Source organism: Phalangium opilio, unplaced genomic scaffold (genome assembly GCF_054372755.1).
Source record: "Phalangium opilio isolate 3A_F unplaced genomic scaffold, DU_Popi_V2 ptg000113l_1, whole genome shotgun sequence".
Taxonomy (NCBI): Eukaryota; Metazoa; Arthropoda; class Arachnida; order Opiliones; family Phalangiidae; genus Phalangium; species Phalangium opilio.
Window position 1 is genome coordinate 4,255,608 of NW_028324209.1, and position 21,171 is coordinate 4,276,778.

At 36.1% G+C, this 21,171-nt stretch overlaps 2 protein-coding genes across 3 annotated transcripts in view; one reads left to right on the forward strand and one right to left on the reverse strand.

The window, feature by feature from the left end:
- Window positions 1–11,251, reverse strand: part of LOC149623438 (fibroblast growth factor receptor-like 1) — a 52,743-nt gene extending 41,492 nt beyond the window's left edge. The window contains exons 1-2 of the mRNA XM_089853396.1: window positions 10,856–11,251; window positions 120–240 (exon numbers count right to left, since the gene is read on the reverse strand). Coding sequence (XP_089709522.1) covers window positions 120–210 — 91 coding nt within the window. The 5' untranslated portion in view covers window positions 211–240; window positions 10,856–11,251. The remainder of the gene's footprint in view (window positions 1–119; window positions 241–10,855) is intronic.
- LOC149623439 (GTP-binding protein 2) overlaps window positions 1–21,171 on the forward strand; it is a 96,784-nt gene that overhangs the window by 39,823 nt on the left and 35,790 nt on the right. Inside the window, exon 1 of one of the 2 annotated variants that reach the window (XM_089853392.1) lies at window positions 15,820–15,890. The exons of the other annotated variant lie outside the window; for it this stretch is intronic. The gene's annotated coding sequence lies outside the window, so the exon portion shown is untranslated. Of the gene's footprint in view, window positions 1–15,819; window positions 15,891–21,171 lie in introns of those variants that run through there. 2 annotated transcript variants of the gene reach the window in all.

The window sequence follows — 21,171 nt, forward strand, 5'->3', positions numbered from 1 at the left end:
GCGAATACTTAGGCATCTTACACCTTCTCCCTAATAAACTAGATATCACTTCTTGATATTATTTAATTGTTTAAAATTTAAATCCATAATAGTAATAATATTTTCAAAAGGTAGCTTACCTGTTGAAATTGTCGTGTGTAACAATGACAGAATGGCCGACAAATGATAGACCCCAAAAAAGATCAAGACCTTGTTTCTCTCACACGCCATTCGGAAGCGATTTCAATCAGAAATTTCTATCTGAAATAAAAATCGAGACAAAAGGAAGTTGAGAAAAAAAAAACGCAAAAATTAGATCTAAATACAGACATCAAACCCAATTTCACTCTTCAGTTCAAAATGCCGTATCTCCCCCCTGTATTTACTGTGGTATTTAGTTCCCTTTAGCTTTCAAACTTCCAATTTTGATCGAATGACGGATCACTGATTAAACTTCAGACCATCCATCGCGAAATATATAAGGTGGAAAATATTTTTTTCATTTTTCTTTACGAAACGGAATTTCTTATTCGAATCGAAGGCGCGAGGCCGCCTTGAAGCAAAGAGGTCGAACAGCTCAGATTTTTTTGTATCGCTTTGATTTGATCGTAAATTTTCAGATTTTTAGTCATAGCATATGTTAATCATTTAATGCTATATCACGTTGTGCTAATAATTTCGTTTCGAAATAGCCACGAACCCCAAAAACTCGGTTTGAAAAATAGATCAAATATTAAACTGTTCAAATAATAAACGAATAATAGGCCAAATATTAAATTATTTCAAAAATAGACGAATAATAGGCCAAATATTAAATTATTTCAAAAATAGACTAATAATAGGCCAAATACTAAATTATTTCAAAAGTAGACGAATAATGGGCCAAATACTAAATTATTTCAAAAGTAGACGAATAATGGGCCAAATATTAATTTTTTTTAAAAATTTACCAATAATAGGAAATAATATTAAACTATTTCAACAATAGACTAGTAATAATACATTATTAAATTTTGTTAAAAATAGACCATAATAGGCTAAATAGTAACTATTTCAACAATAGACCAGTAATAGGACAATACTAATTTTTTAAAAAAATGGACAAAACATTACGAAAGGAAAAGTACGTTTTTGGGACAAAATAACGCAAAAATAAGTTTTGAAATACCGATGTCCTTTTCCACCAAGGAATTTTGGTAGTATGTCCTGCCCCTCGTAAAATCAAAAAAAAAAAAAGAAAAATAAAAATAGGAAAATAAATCAATAGGGGAGAAGCAAAATCTATTTTTCATCTCCCTTTGGAAACTGAGTGACAAAAGTGGAACACGTGGAGATGCTCAAAACTATCCTCTTCCTCGCACCCCCCCCCCTAGCCCGCCATCATACGCCCGAATAAGATTGAAATAAGAAGTTTTCTCTCTGCTGCTTCTTTTCTTCTTCACAATGAAATTCTTTCCTTTTTCTTTCTTTCTTACTGACATACTTTATAGTTGGGCCCCAACTTCCTCTATGGAAGGCTTCTTCCTCCCTCTTGGAATATGGTCGGTCCGAAAATAAAAATATCAAGGCGCTTACGAAGGTGAAAATAAAATAACGCACCAAAATAAAAATGTAACAAGTTGGCCTCATAGTTTTGTAGAGCTTCTCCTACGACAAAACTGAACCGTCGCGAATATCAAGAATGTTATCGGTTTATTAAAATTAAGGGCCATGGAATTATTTAAGGACCCTTTGGGTAAAGCAGAGGTTAATGTTTGACCACCTTGTTTTTGTTACAATGAAGCATCCGGAATGTGAACAACAAAGACGTTACAATATGGCTTTAAACAAAAGGACTTGTATCGTTGAGCCCAGTCTGAGAAATAAGGTGCATGGTAGCCCTGGACAAATGTCCACTTTAAAAATTAAATGTTGGGGGGTTTAAATTATAATCGTTTAAAGGTTAAAAATTCTAAGTGGACAATGTCCAATTTCTTAATTAAAAGTGCTTGGGCTCTACTAGCCACGTGTCCAGTTTATGAAGAATCTTTATTTCTCAGCCTGGTTGAGCCCTAGTTCTAACGTCTTTGGAGTCACATACCGGATTTCTTAACCCTAATCAAGCAGACGATATTTGCGCCTCCCCGAGTCCATTTATTTTTTAGGAAAACATGAATTAAGATACTTTCCATACGTCATAGAAACTATAGGACTGGAATATGGCGGTCTTTTTCGTTTCCAGTTATAGAGTTTCATCATGATTGGGAAAATACTTTTAGTTAAAAGTAATAGTTAAACCCCCAATTTCATTAAATTTTAACAACTAACAACAATTTATTGTCTTCCAACCGAGTACTTGCCAAATTTTGAGAGAAAACCGCAAACTAAAACTTTTTTCCCTTGGCTTCTTATCCCCGAATTTCTGTTCCACTGGACCTGGTTGACACCCAAACCTTGCAGGGTGAATTTGACCGTAAAGATGTTTCCGAAACCTTACTCCTCCCTCGCGGTTTTTTTCCTTGCCATTTGACACTGACTTTGCGTGTGACGAGAAAAATGGTGGCGCCAAAGCGAAAAAATACTACCTTTCAGAAAAGGCCCCCCGAAAAATGGTAAAAATGGTGAGGAAAAAAAGGGTTTCAAAATCGAATAGGCCTTATCTTTTTTCGCTTTACGCGGAATAAAGAAATAAAAAAATTGTGTACACAGTCCACCCTGCTCAGTTGGAATAGAGAAATACCCGGGAATGACGACCAAAAAGATGGCACAGGGACAGAGCCATTTAGAGCGAGAAACGTAATGTTCCCATCCCTGTCAGGGGCCCTAGTTTAAAGTCTAAGTAATTGACCTGTTGAAGCTTAATTACCCATAATATTCTTCGGTTTTGCTAAAAAATACTTCGTGACGCAATTTTGGTCTTAATATTTTGAAAATTTCAATATTTATAAACAACAAATGGCATATTGGATGGTGAAATTTTGGTGTAAATCGGTGCAAACTTTGGGTAATCGTTTCGAATCGTGCAACAGTTGGAAATTTCCATTGCAATTTCTCTAAACTTTTTCGATAAAATGGTGGAACATTTTAAAGTTTATAATTGCGTTCAAACTGGGAAGAACTGGGCATGTGATACATAATTTGTCTATGAGTTTCCTCCTTAATAGCGTTTTTACCTTCCATAACATGGCTCAATTCAACCGTGCTTCGTGAACGAACTGACTTTTGGAAAAATTTGGAAAAAAAAGGGAAAATTTTCATTTCTCGAAGTTTGCACGTTCTTCCTCTTTTTTTTTTTTACCCCAATGGAGCTAGTTTTCCAAAATCTCAATCTTCTTTCGCGTTCGGTAGCTAAGGGAGCTAAGGTAAACCGGCATCGGAGCAACGTTCGAGTATGGTTGGAGCGAGCGCAGAGTTGCCCCCTCTGGAATATAAAGAAATTTTTTGCAGTACTATCCTTTCAATACTTTTTATTTCTTATTCCGAAGGTACTTTTCAATTTAGAGGTTTTATTTTTCCGTCTATGGTTCCACGCTTTCTGCTCTTTCGATAAAGTCCGCTTTCCGTTTGCGGATCAAGCTTTTTTTCCGAGTATTTTTCTATTACTCTTGGTTCAAATCCATGATCTTTGCCTTTTATTATATTATTAAAGTTTGCTCTTATCCCATTTTAGTTATATTTTGCATGGTCCCATTTATTTTTAAAGCCCACAAAAGGTTTATATAGAATCTATGTATACAGGGTGTTTTTGATAAGTCTGCCATAAATTAAGGGGGATGTTCTTTGGGCGATTTTGAGTCGAAAGTGTTCTATGACATTTTGCACTAAGGGCCACTGTTTTCGAGTTATGATTGGAGTGTTTTAGGGATATGACTCCTTAATTAAATTAGAAGTAATTGTCTAAATCAGTTTCTTAATTAAATTTTAGGGGTCATCCGTAAAATACAGCATCCAATCTTAACTCGAAAACAGTGTCCCTTAGGGCAAAATTTCATAGAACATTTCCGACTCAAAATCACCCAAAGAACATCCCCCTTAATTTGTGCCAGACTTATCAGAAACACCCTGTATTTAAACTGCGGGGAATTAAAATAGAATCTGTGAGGGATTCTGTCCGAAAGATTTTAATTAGTAATAGTCACAAAATATATTTAAGCTCCACATCACACAGAATGCAATATTTAATTTAGTAAAGGAAAATACCTACCAACAAAAGCAAATCCTGAAGTTAATTATTAGATGGGTTAACGAACTAATGTTAATTTATTAGTATATAAATCCCTATTACATCAAAGCTTAGCAGAGGAAACATTTCTACAGGGGCTATGAAAAAATACATTAGAAAGTATGCCCCTATATGTTGGCTTCATTAATGTTTTAGTGTTAAAAAATTTCATTGCAGGTATTTTATGCATACAACTATCGAAACGTGTTGAAATTTTTTATTAAATTTAAGACCGTGAAACGTTTTCAACCCTATTCTAAAGAAACATGCTTGAATCCCGTGTTAGAGACAGAGTTTAACATACAGAGATGAGTTTCTCTACAGTATCTCTAGTATGCAGCTTAGTTAGGCCCCAAATTCAACCGTAAACTTTCACCCCCAAAGAGCAAAAAAGCAAAAAAAAATATATCTAATCCTATAAACGTATGTTTTCCTACGCTTCATTAAATTTTTCAATCATCGTTCGTTTCTGGAATCGCAAAACTTTATTCAATTGTCAAACCGAACCCTTTCCGTTCCTTCCGAAAAGATATGGTTCAGTTCAATGTCTTTCTAATCCAATAAGATAACAAACCTGCGTGGGACTTTTCCTTAGGATAAAGAAAGAAAGGAAAGAGGAACGAGTCTAAGGAAGGGGACATAAAAACCATTGCAATTTCGTAACCGTATACCAACCCATACATCCGGAGTTTGGTTGCACTTTGGTGCTAGAGTTAGTCTTAGGTCTTGGGTCTCAAATCGAGATTCGAGAAGAAGAAAAAGGGGAATAATAATAAGTTTGCGAAAGAAATCGCCTTCCCTACCCTCTTTACTTCCCTGAATTTTCTCATAATAGTCTAGAAATAAAATCTCCTCGTCCCTTTACTTGTAACCTACAGCCGTACTTTTATTTTTCCTCTTAAGCCTGTAATGTCGGCAGTAGGCTAAAGCTATGTTCACACTTTGCGGAATTTTGTTTTGAAAGCTGCTTCGTTACCGAACAGCCTTGGTTCACAGAATCACAGTTTAAGACGCTAATTCTGTTAGTGACATCTGCTTATACTTTCGTAGGTGATGTCTGCTAAAGTCGGTGAAAATACTCTTAAGCTAGATTTCCACTCGACCGAAAAAACCCGGCGGAAATCAGGCAGCCGACGGTAGAAATTTTAACTGACGCCGGCGTCCAGCGGTAGACCGTTCACACTACGACTGAATTTTTAGTTTGGCGGTAGATATTTTTTGGTCACGTGACAGATTCGAGTGGTTTCCACAACATCTTTTTCGCACTCTGAATTGGTATCTTTGTCCCCTTGTCGCTTCGATCGTACAAGAAGGGATATTTTCTAGCCTCCTCACTAAATTCTTTCCTATTAACATCTAATCTCTTTTTACTTCCATTAGTTTCATTTTTCTTTCTTGGTGGCATTTTAAGCTAAGCCTTGGTCAACCACAAAAAATGGCGGCTATAATATCTATCTCGCGTATGCGTGCGCACTTGAAATTTATGATGTAGTCAGTGTGGGATAATTTCATTGGCTGAGACACCGGCGTAACGCCGAACACGACCGAAAAAATAGAACACAACTTACGCCCGGCCGAACGGTAATTCCTTCGGGCTCAACTTAAAGATTTTTCGGTCGAACCCCTTTCTGTCGGGTTTCCGTCGAGTGGGAATCTAGCTTTAGACTAGTCTCATCCCAGGTGAAATATCCCTGGAAACTGGAAACTAGCCTCCAAGAGTCCAAATCCGCTTTAAGTTTGTTCGCGAAGCAACTTCAAGGAACCGTGTTTGTAATTATCTTCTCGAGTATCAGTTTTGTTCGAACTTAACTTTGGAAGCGTTTTGAATAGCTTCGAACTGGTTTCTCATGTAAGTGTGAACGTGGCTTAAGAGTAAGGACAATGGTTGAAGAAGAAATTGAACTTTACAGGGAAAATGACGCAAGTCTTAATTTAAACAGGAACTGACAAGGTTTAAGGGAAATTGAAGAGGCTGCATTTACATGCTTTGGGATATTAAAGGGGCTGCTCCGGCAAAAGGTCATCTTCTTGTAAAGCTCACTTTCAGCTCAACTCGAGGGTAAAGAAAGAGATGGGGTTGGTAATCTAATTTCAATTTGAATAATTTTGTTTACGTGTACATTAGTGAGCGTGGTTAGAAAAATTATATTTGCAATTCTACTTGATTCAATCGAATCATTTAAACTAGTTTAAAGTTAATTTTTTCCATGAATTTCAAATTCAAAATACTCAAAACGCTGCCTTTTCGACTTTAAGACATTTTCCCACTGCCAAGGAAAGAAGGTATATAGTTTACGTTTTCGGGTCGTCATCCGATACTTCTGTTCCTTGAAGTTTGAACCTTTATAGTATCTTTTTAAAGCCTAGCTATAACCCTATCCTTAGCCACCCATAGGTAAGTCTCAAGCCAAGTCAGAAGGGACAAAAAAGCTATAGCAAAAAGAAGGACCGAAAGAAAGCTCTCGTTACAATCGTGTTTACTGATGTAGAGGATCTCATTTTCTTTTCGCAACTGTCTTCTCTAACTAAAGACGATACACAGAGTGTCGTGTGTTTTTAAACCTAGAATTTCTACGGGAAACACGAAATTTTCAAAGGAACTTAGTTGGATAAGACAGTGTACGTGAGAGCAAAGTAGCGGACTACTAGTAGAGTTGTACAGATGGGAAAGAAAAAAGAAAAAAAGACCATTTCCAATTTTATGGAGCTCGGATCCTTTCGAATTTGGCACCATTTTTCCTTATAAGAGTTGACTTTTATTGCCCAATTTAGAAATGGAAAATGCTTTGGCTTTTTCTACCTCTGTGTTCCTTTTATAAAGGCCTATAAGTGGACTTTAGTGCCGTGCACTCAACTTTCTGTATAGACGGACGTAAGTTTGGATTTGTCCGCGAGTAAGTAGTATTCAATATAGTTAGTTCCATTGTTAGAGAAATTGGACTTAGTGGGGCTTCATCGACATGTAATAAAGGTTACGCTTGTATTAAATGTTCCTTAGGTATAGCGTGTTCTTCCTCTTGAACAACCGACCTACTGTATTCAAAAATAACGTGACTTTACTCTCGCAATGGCTAAATTTCAAAATTCAATAACAAAGGCTTAACAACGGAATCTAATTTTTGGACATCTGTCGCTATGACTACCGCGCAAATTATTTAAATCTGAAATACTTTTTCTTTTCAATTAAGTAAATGTAGGGCTACATGTTTTATAAAAATCAATTTTTACCCCATACTTTCCAAATTAATTAATTTCGAAGGTCCTTTTACCAGCACCGAGATTATTCTTTACAATTAGCGTTAATCCTTTTACTTAATGTACAGTCCTTAATTAATCTAAAAAAGATAAAAAGAACCCCTAATACGGCAAAAATTTGAATAAAAACTTATTTCGTGTAAAAATGAGCCAAGCTCGAAATGATGAAGAAATGAGCATTGAATAAAACGAAAAAAATTAATTTATTCTTATGTAAGGAAAGGCTAGGAAAGAATTAGAATGCGGTAAGGGCATCGAATTAAACATTTCGTGCGCGAGCTACGGTGACCGAGGCTTACGCTACATGGAAAATGTACGAGTAACGTACGATTGAATTAAAAAAAATTCAGTTGAGTACCGCAAATGGAACCCGCAAAAAGATAAAGTACTTTTCTCTCTGTATAATTTAACCATTAAGGAAGATTGTTTGGTTCTCAAGTTCCCTTTCGATATTTGACGATTTTTTCGGCAAAACATGAAACGAAATATATACCCATACGCCTCTCAATGCTCAAGTTCAGTAATATTTTAAAGAATTAATTTTAACCCCAGGAAAGGTCAAAGAACTTTTAATAGTATAGGTCCTGTTGTGGGTAGCGTCTTGTTGTTGTTATCATCGTTGGAAAGGCACAGATAGTAAGAAACTAATTGCTAAAATAAAAAGAAAATTAATACCTAGGTTTGTGGACCATTGTAATCTGGACTTAAAGGGTCAATAACCTGGGTTATTAAATTCAATTTTACCTTAGAAATTCCTCGGTAAATATGTCATGCGAACCCTATTTTGTTTGTCGTTCAAGGAGATTGGTTTGAAAGGTTATATAATATGGTTTGAAAGGCTATACTCCTGTTTTGTGTTAGAGTGGCGAGGTCCCACATCTCATTAAATATAAAATTTTATCCTTTTTCTAAAGAATGGTTTTGAGGTTTTGTTACCTTTTTAAAGTTTAAAATTTACCACCGAATCTCTATTGTGACTTTCGCGTATTGAGTTGTTTAAAATTGTCTGCTTTGTGTTGTGGCATTCATGAGTAACATAATAACAAAAGGTTCGACCTTACTAAAGCAGTATCAAATTAAATCCTATAGTATAGGGCTATTGATATCTTATAAAAACTAAGAAAAATCTAAGTTAACTCCTTTGTAGAGTTTTTCTTCAAAGTTTACCCCCGCTCTTTGAATTTTGGAAAGAACCCCTATTTGCGAGAGAACGGTTAAAGTTAGAGAAATATAGTTAGCACTGTTGAAATATACTGGTTATATTACCCTATATCTGAAATTATTACGAAATTTGACCAAACTGTAAAAAGGTTATAAAACATTAGGTGTAGGAAGTCATGTCGTACACCTAAAAACTGGAGTTATATTCAAAAGCCTCTACTTTTGGTTCTAATTAATATTTTGGGCTAAAATTTGGGCTTTCAATATCAAATAGTTGCAAATTAACGTGGGTATAAAATTTCATTAAGATCGCCCGACCCATGGTAACATGGTCGTTCGAATCTTTGTCTAATGACCATATTACAAGAACACTTTGACTCCGTATATAGGGAACCCCGTTTGCTTAGCTTAATTATAACGGCCCGCAAGTATTGTTGAAACATGTTAACAGCGCAAACACAATGAAATCCAAATCCCAACATTGATTGCGAGCAACAAGCCCTGTCTTTATACTTGTTAGGTGTATTTAGGCTAGCTGGTAAATCAGGGGAAACTAAAAAGAGTTGGTTCATGGTGTTTAATCCCAGGAGGTTTGAGGGGAATCTATTCCTGTATGGCCCCGGTCATCTTGTAGACCATCGTCTCTTCTCCTCAGACTCTTAATGGTTTGTCTTTCCTTAATGAGACTAGAATGGTCAAAGCAAAGAAAGAAGAATCCAGGTTGCAATTACCTAACGAGGCGGTGCGGGATCTTGAGAGGTTGCGAATGATCCTGCAGCTTGCTTTCTGTTATACGCCGCCTCTTTTCATCGAGGTCTAGAATCATACTAAAACTCCAGTCCCTCTTTAAGGACTGAATCATAGTTACTCGATTTAAATGTTTTGGGAAATCTTACGTTCATTAAAGGATTTCAAATTATGAATTTTCGAAAATTTCGTTTGACAGCTCTGCTCATTACAAAACATGGTATTAGTAATTTTTCTATCCCCTATTTGAAATTTGGGGGTCCCTAATTAAATAACAGATTTTAATCAAAATGAAATTTGATATGATCTCTAATTTTTAAACATTGATCTGTTTTTTATTGGCATATTCCATCAATTTCTAATTTGAAACGCATTCCTCAAATCCTTATATTCTTTCGAATACTAGTTCCCTAACTATTTCTTCAACTGACCATGAAACGACTGTCTTTTATACGAAAGAAAATCTCCCTTAATCTCATTTTGGGTCTGATGCGAGATTTCGTCCACTGGGCGCGCGGGCTAACCCAGACCTTTTTACGCGTGGGCTAAATAGTCAATGACGGCGGAGTGGGTGCTGCGTCGTGCAAGCTATTCCATTTTGAGTTTTATAAGGACTATTTTTTATCTATACGGGTCCCTTACATTGAGAATTCATTCGCGTAGATACTGCCTTGCTGGGTTTTATCACTGGGACCGACTTAATGAGGATGACGATGAGCTCGGAATAAGAAAAACCAATAGAATGGGGTGCTGGCGAAAGTCGTCGCTCTGATTAACAAGGGGGCTCTAAGTTAAGACTTGTAATGCTTTCTTGCGCTGGGATAAAAGTATATACGGTTTCTGCTCATTTGGGATCGAGTCAACGGAAAGGAAATGGTGTCTGGTTGGTCGTAAGTGGAGTTTTGGGAATTAAGCTTTTGGGTGAGATCTTTGGTGTCAGTATCTCTGAACTTAATCAAAGTTGCCTTGTAATACGAATCTTTCAATCTCTGATTTATTTTTAATTGAGAGCGTAAATTTAATTAATATTGCAATTTAGTATATAGACATATATATTCACATCCCCTTCATTCTTAAATTATGTCTTGAATTCTGTTTAAAACTGACCAGACCCAACACACTGACTGTAAGATAATTCGATTCTAACAGCTCATGTGTCCCGGTAACCCGGATTTTTTGGGTCCTATAGTTGTAGCCCCCAAAACAGTTTTGATGTCCTTCATTTTCCTCGGACATTGGCTATTCCGGCTCGTCATAGTCAATTATACATAAATATTTAGTACAATTTAAAAACGAAAAATAAAAAATGTTTACAAAAAGTCAGAAGATTGAACATAGCCATCTCGAAAACAGCCCCTATACTAATAAATTTTAAACTTCTAATAAAAACCAAATCACAATAAGGAATCCTTGTTTACAAAAGTTTCCCGAGTCAATATTATCTTACGCAAATAGAACCCAGAAACCAATAAGACTGCATTATGAAAACAAAAATACTCTTTTAGTTCTTACCCTTTGATAAAGTTTAAAATTATCCTTTTTCTTGTTCAACAAATAATGTTCGCATATTGTGTAACTTGGCGATAGGTTAACGTCAAACCAAACCAAATAAAAAGCACGAAAAAATTCAAGAAAAAGATAAGAATAGAAACGCGTGCAGTTCCGGTTCCCTGTCTTTTTCTATACCGGGTCGGTCCGTTTTCCTCCAGGCTCCCTAAACTAGCACCTGCTTATTCCCGCGAAATCTACCCGCTGAATGCCAGCTTCCAACCGAGAACCAACTTCAAACTCTCTCAGTCTCTTTCCGTCTCTCTCTCTCTCACTCTCATGGTCGGGTCGATTTTCCAGCGTTTCCCTGACCCCTCACTGCCTTCTCTCTCTGGATGCTGAGCTAACCTATGGTCCGTTCATCTTTAGTTCGGGCTTGGGGCTTTGGTTGGCGATGGGTGCTCTCGGGATGCGGACGGAGAATGGGGAAGTCCGTGAGCACTCGGGAAGTGGACACTGGCAAGCAAGCCTGATAGGAAACTGCTCGTGCATTCTCCGCCTTCTGTTTACAGTCGTTTAAAAACCGGGGAAGGGAGGAAAACTCTCCCATTTTTCATTGTTTGGTTGCTTTTAAACATCCCTTGAGACTTTCCTATATCGTACAGTACGCCAGATTCTCTATCTTTCCGGTATATCGTTCTAGGAAGTAGATTAGAAATGATGTTGTAAAATGCATCGAATTTATTGAAATTAATTTCGTTTGATCAAGGATTTAACATTGAGTCCTGACTTTATCAAGCTTATCACAAGTTTCGTGAGTTTATCGTTGACCGTGAAGTTTATGACAAGCTTTTTATACCCAAAGTGTACTTGATTACGTGTTTCATAGGCGTATGTCTACTGCAACAGGGGCTCGAATCTTTATCAAAACATGATAATAATCTCGTAAAAATGTGATCCAAAAAGCTTCATCTCCAATGATGACGTGAACTTGTGCAAAGTTTCTAATACAAGCCGTCACCAATCGCACGCCTGTAGAAATACTTATTGCCATTTATAACTTTGGGTGTATTTACTTCTGTCTGTGACTCTTGTGTATTTTTGAAAATTCCCCGGAAAGGAGAGTTGTTTCTTTACCTGTCCTGTTTCTCTAAGCCTTTTCTTCTGTCTATTGAAGTTTTTGAGCACTGCATTTTTAGACGACTCGAGAAAGGAATTTTTGCATTTTTCATGGATTGTAAGTGCATCGTTTCAGGAGTGCTTTTGGTCAACGAGCGAGGGCTTCAAAATGTTTACCAGCATGCACTGGTTAAAATGTGTACTTATATCGTGCATTATTCTCAAGCGACGCCTTGCAGGTGACACGTGCACTCTCAAAGGCCTGGGGAAGTAAAGCTAACTTTAGTCTAGTTGTTATACTTAAGACATATATGATAATCTTATGAAGTTCGGTGTTACAATAAACTGAGGAATAATAAGCCAAACGGTGCGTTAAATTCTGTTTCAAGTCAAAATGATGAAGATATTTTTGACAATGGCGCGGCCACCCGGTCTTGTTTGAGTTATGGCTCGAACCTCCTAGGATAGACCTATGCAGCTAGTCCCAGAACTTTTAAGGAACACAATGCTTTCGTTGTTTCGCTCTAATAACAAGCACGGCTCCTATTCAAGAAACTTTCTATTCTAAAGTTTATACTTTGTCGTTAGAGGTCCCACGCACGCCTTAAAATCAAAGGAAATTTTTCATCCCATACGCCTAAACCTCTGTAAACATATTACTGAATTTCCAGGCATGATTAAATGCGCTTCGTATAATACAGAATGGGTATTTCATTTGCGAAAATTCTGCAGTATATTGTCTTCATTTATTATTAATCCGTTCTGTATCATAAGGTTGTTATGTCGGTTCCGCATAAGTTTGACTCTAGTCTCTTTTGTTACTGAAATCTGGTCATTTTTGATCAACCCAAGAAAGATCTAAATTATCTAATGAAAACCTATATTTTCATTGGACAAACCACGAGCCTTCTTAGGTAGCAAACTTTATGGTACACCTGAAATTTTTAATTTAAAAAGAAACCCACAAATTCCAATTTACGATTCAGCGTGTTTATATCCGATTTTTTTTTTCTTTTTTAAGTTCACTTTCTCCTTCGTATGTTTAGTGGAAGTTAGAAGTTTCTTGGGAGTTAATCTTATAATAAGATTAAGCTCGTCTTTATGTTTTCGCGGCTTTTTTATAGTCAATTATCAAGAATAAGCGAGTGGCCTTGTATGTGCCTGACAGAGCTATAGTTTTGCTCCAAAAATTTTTTATATCCTCGTTTTCGAGCTGGTGCACGAGCTTCGCGCTTCTAAAAGAAGTGGTCTGAGGCACCTTACTTTCTTTACAGCCATCTAAATTACTTCGCGGGTGACAGAAAAATTTACAACCCTTAGTTTATAACTTTTTCTTATACCTAAAGGATGGAACGTAAAAGAAAAATAAAAATTCCTGCCGATATATCCAGTTTTTTATATTAGTTTTTGATTGGAAGATGGTGGGAAAACAAGGAGGATTTCAGGATGGAGAAGGATTGAAATGTGTTAAACGAGGTTTTAATTTGAAGTTCGCATCTGATATTGTTTGAAAGTTGGTTATTCTCATAACTTAAATTGAAATACTTGTAAAAAAAGGCTTAGCGGTCAAGGGTCAGCATTACCAAGACCTAATATAAGACGACCTGATTCAAAGATCTCACGTGTGTCTTTGTCGGAGCAAACCTAATTCAGAGAAGTAATCAACGTGTCTATGGAAATTGTTGTCGGTTCCAAGCCGCTCTTAGTGTAGAATCTAATAGGTGACTTGATTCCTTGAAGCGAAAAAGAAAATAGCGAAAAGCGACGGGGACCAATTTTGGCGGGAAACTGGCATATAGGCCTAGATTCCGCCGCCATTAATTTGAAGGTCTCCTATATATATAAACATGTATATGCCAGAGAATCGGCACGTGGTTTTTTGGTGCGAGCGAGCTAGGATGTACGGAAGCTCTCGCTCTTGGGGCGAAACGTGATTTTTCTCCGAGTTACAATTCACTTTGCGGAATTGCCTCGTAATGGGTAATGCGAAGGTGGAAGCTCGTGTATGCCGTGCGGCGTAGAAGGCACGGTAGGGACAGGAGTAAAAGCTTACACTAGAAGCTGAATCCGAATCCGATGGGGTATAGGCAGAGTAGGCTTCACGCGCAACTTCCTAGTATCAAGAGCTGATAAAAGGTGGGTTGATCTGTAACTAGATTTGAAAAAATATATTTAATTCAGGGTAAAGATCAATTTTGTGACGTTAATTCGAAAGATAATATGAAAAATCTCTAGGTTACTGTAGACCTAGTTTAAATTTTAATCTATATTTTGCTTTATACCTTAAAGATAACTCAAGATAATTAGACTTGAAATGATTTTAATTAGATAACTAAGTCACTGTTAACAGAGGGTTGTCTTGCGTGAATCGTTAAAACTCAGTAATTTAAAATATATGGCTGTGGGCACACATTTATTATAAAACCGGAGCCTCCGGGATGAACTAGGCCCATGCGCGTGGCGAAGCGAGAATATTTTTTTAACTAATTTAGTTCGCCGTGTTTTCCCGTTTGGGGGCGCTGATACGACCGAAAATTAAACAAAGTTCAACCCCGTGACCCTGTCGACTGCTTAAGTATTTGGGCCAAGGTCGCGGGTTGTAAGTATACGTTTTTATAACTCTTACTGAATTATTTTAATTGAAATAATTTATTTTGTTGTCATCAATACCATCTAACCGAAAGATTCAGTAAAAAGTGAATAGCCCCAAAAACATACGTTAATTTTAGGATGAAACTTTTCTCTATCATAAAAATTTTATGACTGACCCCTAAAATATCAACGGAAAAATAAGCGCCATCTATGGTGAAAATATTTTTCCTAACAAACTGGATATTTCCCCACATAAAATTTGACATGCATGGGCCTAGTTCATCCCGGAGGCTCCGATAAAACAGATACAATTATCCTCAATAGAACGATGTTAACAACTTTGTTTTTCACCACTCGCAGCTTTGATAATCATCTTTGAAAAAAAAAACATTTCCAGGGCTTTATAATATAGACTAACTTAATATGCACAGAATTCCACACTCCAGGTTGCTTTACTCTTGATGCCTACCTATTGGAATAGGATTTGCTCTCATATTCCGGCTGGAAAGAAGGGGATTAAAGCTGGAGAGATGGAGAAGCTATAGCGCAGCTCCCTCCCACCAACCAAATCTTTGATTTATTTTCCTATATTGGTTTTTAGCCTTTTTCCTATGGATGCGACTATACTGAATATACCTTTCCGTGCCTAGCGTCGTCTTTTTATTGGGGTATGCAGCTTTTTTTAAGGGGATTTATGGAAAGAAGTTTCCAAAGCGAATTGATCCGAATTTCCAGCTAGAAAATGCATGGATGATTTCCCACGCGATTGGTTATAAAAATTTTGGCTGCTTTTTGGCCCACCAAATTACTACAGTGTTCCAAATTGAACTACTTTATTTTTGGTAATTTTAAATAAAAGTTGCGTGCGAACACTTAACGTTATATCCAAGATGTTTTTTGGAATATAGCTTACGGAGAATTGAAATTTGACAAATTACTTCAAAATTGAATGTGGCAGTTTGCATATTATCTTAATTTAATGTTATAGTTTATTTTCTTAAACTTATTGGATTATCACTTGAAGTATTTTTCTTTTTTTTTTCAAATGTTTCCTGTTACGTAAACTTATGTTTTTATTTTCTTCAAATTTATTTATTCAGATTAAAATTCGGTGAAATAATGCCCTAATCATGCTCTTTTCATATTATATTAATTTAATTTAATGTTTCAGTTTATTTTGTAAAATTTGACTTCAGAACACTCGTATCAAAATTACTTTCAATTTGTTTAAATATTGCTTGAAAAATTTACGTTTGTTTTTTTCTTTGTTTTTTTTTCACATGTCTAAACATCCCTAAACTGTATCGAGGAAACAGAAGGTCATCAATTTATCTCAACCCAAAACACGGTAAGAATTTTAATAAAATTTAATTACTTAATTAGTGTTCTATGGTATATAGGTAAATATATATTATGGTACAACGAAACCTTCTTCTAAATTTAAGCATCACTATATGTCTCACACCTCAAACTTTGTGACTCTAGTATAGATCCCCCTCTAAAATGGCATTCCCGCAGACAAGCTTCACGTATTATTTACAAGCCTGCCCTTAACGGTCCTTCGTTATTTTGGTCCGCTAAACCTTCTCTAGTCTAAAGACCTCCTAAGCTAAACCTAAAGAAATCGCATAGTCTAAACGTAAACGCCCCTAAATCAGTTCAAGCAGCTAGCTATCTAGGGGAGAAACAGGAACTTTGAGACAAAATAAACTTTTCACAGCCCTCTTCTCTTTCCCATATATAAATATCTACTCTATATCTCGATAGGAAGGTCTATTGTTAGTCTTTCTTTCCAAGTGCCTTAGTGTTGCCTTTGCCTTATTCCGAGGAACAGACGAGACGAAAATCTCTTCTTCTTCGAGCCTTCGAGGAGGAGGAAGTTGAAAAAATTGTTTTGAGGACCACCCGGCCGTGGTGTTGACCGACAAAATAGCGTTTTTTGTAACTCGTCAAATAGAAAATTGCGCCCCTAGCCTCATTTCCAGGGTTTATAGAACCCGAGATTGTTGAATTAACTTGAATTAATTGTGTCATCGGGAGTTCATTTCCTGCCGGAGGTTAGCCGAATCACCCTGCAGGGTTGCCACGGAATTTTCAGAACCAAATTCCCTGACTTTTCCAGGTTTTCCCTGACCTTTTTAGGCCGAAAGTGTAAATGTTTACAGCACGTTTTAAGTGCTTATAATTAAATAAACTCTCTACATTAAGTTCTACAATGTATTTGTTGCACCAAAATGAATAAGAAACATTTTAACTATAAATAACAGTCTAAGAGATTTTTTTAGAGAGCATTTACTTTACAAAAACAATTCTAGACATTTTTAAAGATTGCTCTAGAGTTTTCTGTGTTAAGAGAGGACGAGGAGAAACTTTCATTACTCTTTCAATAAAGACTTATCCCTAGAAATTTTACCCACTAGAATCCAATTCCCTTACTCTTCTGAAATTTTTAAAATTCCTTGACCTTTTCGGCCCATTTTTAAATTCCCTGACGTTTCCAGGTTTTCCCTGACCCGTGGCAACCCTACCGTGTCTCAAGCGGTGGTACTTGGCGTTATGGAAATACCCTAAGATGGCTGTCTCCCTTCCTGTATGCTTGTTTGTTTCTCTTCAGGAATGTTCTATAATAACCTCCTTGTCTACTAACCCTGTTTTATAGTTTCTTTTCGCATCGTAGGAGAAGATTTCCCGCCAAAATCTCCCGCTGTTTTCCATCTAACTCCGCGCGAATCCGTATACCGTATTGTATGTAGCTCGCACCCTCGCGGGCCATCGCAACACGCAAAATACGAATATCTGTTCCATCTGCCAATTATACATCTGATCCGTTAGGTCTAAAAAGAAAATCGGGTTTTTCTAGTTCCCTCTGTAACGTTCTTCCTTCGTTGTTTCTCAAAATGAAAAAATTTCCTTAGGAAAAAAAAGAATCTCTCGTCATAACAGCCGTTTGCGTTTGGACAATTTTTTTCCCTCCTAAACTTGAGGGGTCGTTGAGTTAGGTCATAGGTCACGTCATGTTTTTATTAGAAGTAGTAAAACCTCTACTGGAGAAGTATGAACATCAAGCAATTGATGTTAGATAAACAAGACCTACTTCGGATAATGATTTTATGAACTTTTGTAATGTTTTCACTTTCAGTTGCCGTTTTAAAAGTTTGTTGCCTCGAAAATCTCATTTAATTTAGAGTATATTTTAACTTTTTTTTCTAAAAATATTTACCGAAGCGTATACTGTTTGCATTTGAGCGTAATTGAATTTTCAAACCTGACTCTGCTTTTTTTTAAAGAAATTTAAGCCCCTTTTAGCGAAACTTAAAAAGAATTTGCGACCTTGAAATATTCGATTTTACATTCATTCAATTTGCGAAGTTTGCAGTACTGATTTTTTACCGATAGTATTTAAGAAAGACTTCATAAACTTATAGAAAGTGGAGGCTAAGAAATTTGGTTAGTTCAGTATTTCTGTAAAGTAATTTTCTATGGCAAAGTTTCAAATTTAATTTATATCAAGGTGGGTGTACTCGTCGGCATGTTTTTTTCCAAACCCAGAGTTTTACCTTAAAATGTTTAGCATTTTTTTCCAAAGTCGAACGGAGAAATAATTTTCTATAAATTTTTAAGGGATATTCGTTGAAAAAGGTTTCCGTATTATCGTCAGGTATCTGTGTAAATAAATATTCAGGGACTATTCAGGGAATATGTAGGGACAATTCAGGGAATATGCTGTAAATATTCAAAGGAAAGGTATTGGAGTTTTTATAAGTATTCAGAAAAGTACGCTGAAAATTACTATAAATTTTAAGATAAGTATCTATATTTATTGGGAAATTTAAAAATTTATCATCAAACTTTAGCTAAGGCTGAAGACAAAAGTTTGAAGAAAAAAATATTGGACGAAAATTACTGTGACACTTTTTGCACGCACCCTAGCACCCTGCATATGTATAGTTTTGTATTTTCACTTGTAGCATTCAGAACGTATAGTGCTCTTCATCTTTGTATACGAGAGAGAGAAGGGATGCGGGAAGATGCTGAGGAGGATGGGGGGGATCATTCGGATAGCAATCGAAATGAGAAAAGGGGGAAAAAGTCTCCCATATCTCTATCCTCTCTTCTCTGATAGTCCTGCATATTCTATCAAAAGTACATTACTAGAAGTAAGAAACAAGCCCTAGCTCTACATCTTATTTCTCTCTTCAATCTATCCCTGGTGCAGTTACTATTACTTCAAGTGATGAACTTGACAACCGCGTCATATTCTTTTCATCTCTCGATGCTGCTTTCGGAGGAAGAAAAAAAGATGAGGGACCTCGGGGTGACATCTTTTTTTATATAGATATATATATATATATAAATTTTTTTTTGGTCGCTGGAGATTTTTTTTATCAATCCCCTTACCCAGAATCTAAAGAAGGTTCATTTGCAATTTTGTGTTTTTGATCTCTCTGCATACTGCAGCTCTCGCGCTTCCCTTTCCTCTTCCACGAGCCATGGTTTGCATTGCTCTCCAGCATCTTTTGGGATTGCTTTTGGTGCATACTTTATGTCGTTAATGAGACTGGTACACATACAGCTAGGGCCCTCGGAACGTCACAGATTTAGGAAAAGCATTTAAGAGTTATTTCGCTTTTGCGTTTGTATGAGCCTGGGAATTTAGCTTCGCGGATTAAAAGCTTGATTTATATATGGAGGGATATTTAAGCCGGGTTATTAATGAAGCCATGTATAACGTAACAAACAGAAGTGTGTCTGTTTATATTATTGTAATTTTGTTACTTTTTGTAAATAACGTATTTTCTCTGCAACCAGAGAACCCGTAGCGAGTTCCAAAGGTAAATTTAAATGAGAGAAAGTGTGGGAATATAGACTGCCCCTCATGGTAACCTAGGGAAAAGCTGACGTACGAATACTACAGCAACAACTCTGTATTTAAAACAAGTTTTCTTGCTTCAGTGTCGCACTTGTTGTTATTTCATTACTTATACCAAGTAAATTATATAACCTTAATAAGCCTTAATATTCTAATGGAACTTCGTTGTCATAAGAATGTGTTTGGATTTGTAATTATTTACTGTAAATTTGTAATGACATTTAATTTAACCGAAGCAGTTTGAATTTGCAAAGACTATACGTTAAACAATGTGTGTTAATGCACCTATACTTATTTCTAGTTTGCTAACTGCTCTTGAACAAGAGTTTATTTTTAAATATTGATGGAACGGTTACATAACAAGTGACTCTAAAAAAATCTGTTTTGAAATTGATAAAAAAAACTTAACGGAACGACGCCTTGTCAAAAATGGGTAAACACTTCAAAAGCCACCAAAATAATTTTAAACTACTTTTCAAGAGTTGGGGATTTAAAAAAGGCTTAGCTATTGATAACATAACGTTAGGAACGGCACGTTTATTGCCATGGCAACCATATACCCATGGTTGTATTAAATTCTAAGAGGTCGTATTAAATAAACCCGTGCCTTTAATTTTGCTATCAAGTACCTATGATACAAATAATAGGGATGTGTCATCCCGTGTTCTAGTTACACGTGTTTAAACACGTACGGAAGCATTTCTCTGCCACTAGTCTGTAATATACTCTGTTTAAGGCGATCAAATGGATGCCTTCTAGGCATTTGCTCAGCTAGCGAAAGCGTTGTTGTTTAAACTTCAAAGTTAACAACTTAATTATTAATTTAGATTGCTCTCGCTTGGAAAGTTTTAAATTATAAACTCTCCGAGGAAGTAAATTAGACAAACGGTGTATATTGTCAAGCGTAAATTTAATTACACATTTTACTGTAATTCTTCAGAATTTGTGTGAAATGTTTCGCAACAGGTGGTACGATTATAATTCTTTTCGGAATTTTTAAACATTTTAAATAGATAAATTTATAACCTCAATTTAATCAACTTCAATTTATGTAAAGTGCACTTTATGTACTCGCATAATTATCTCCTCGTTTAATGTTGAATTTTGATCTCTTAGTCAGTTCATTTGCTGATTAAAATGTCTTTGTTCTTAAAATTTACAAGTTATACTTCAAATAAGTTCCGCCTTACTTGAAAAGTTAATATTTCATAGATATATCGTAATTAATGTAGCAAAAAAAAAAGCATATTTGAATTGAAAAGGGTTCGGGCTAAATTTTTCCAATCTCTGAGCCATGGCATCACCGCCATATTGGCATGTTGTTGGATCTTAAAATTCCATTAAATTAGCTTAACTCAGTGGCTTTTGATTCGACCGAACCTCGTAATTAAGTTATTTCGCAAAGTGAGAGTTATCAGGTTCCCTTGAAGTCTAATACGCTCTTTGATCTATCATTCAAGACTCCAGAGAACGTGACTATATAGATTAGTTGCAGTTGGAGCAATTCTATTCCGGGAGATTAAAGGGAATATAGATGTAGTTAGTAACAAGTGGTCGATATTCACGCGCTGTTTCATTCGTAGGGCGGGTAATATTCCCTTTAACTTCGAGAAAAAATGATTGCACGTAACCCGTAAACAATGTACAAGGAATTTGACAGTGATTATCCCTCTGAAATTTCTACTAAGTATTTTCGAGTTCATATTTGTTTAGATTTTAAGCAAACGTAAGCAATGTTTTTTGTTTAGACAAACCAGGG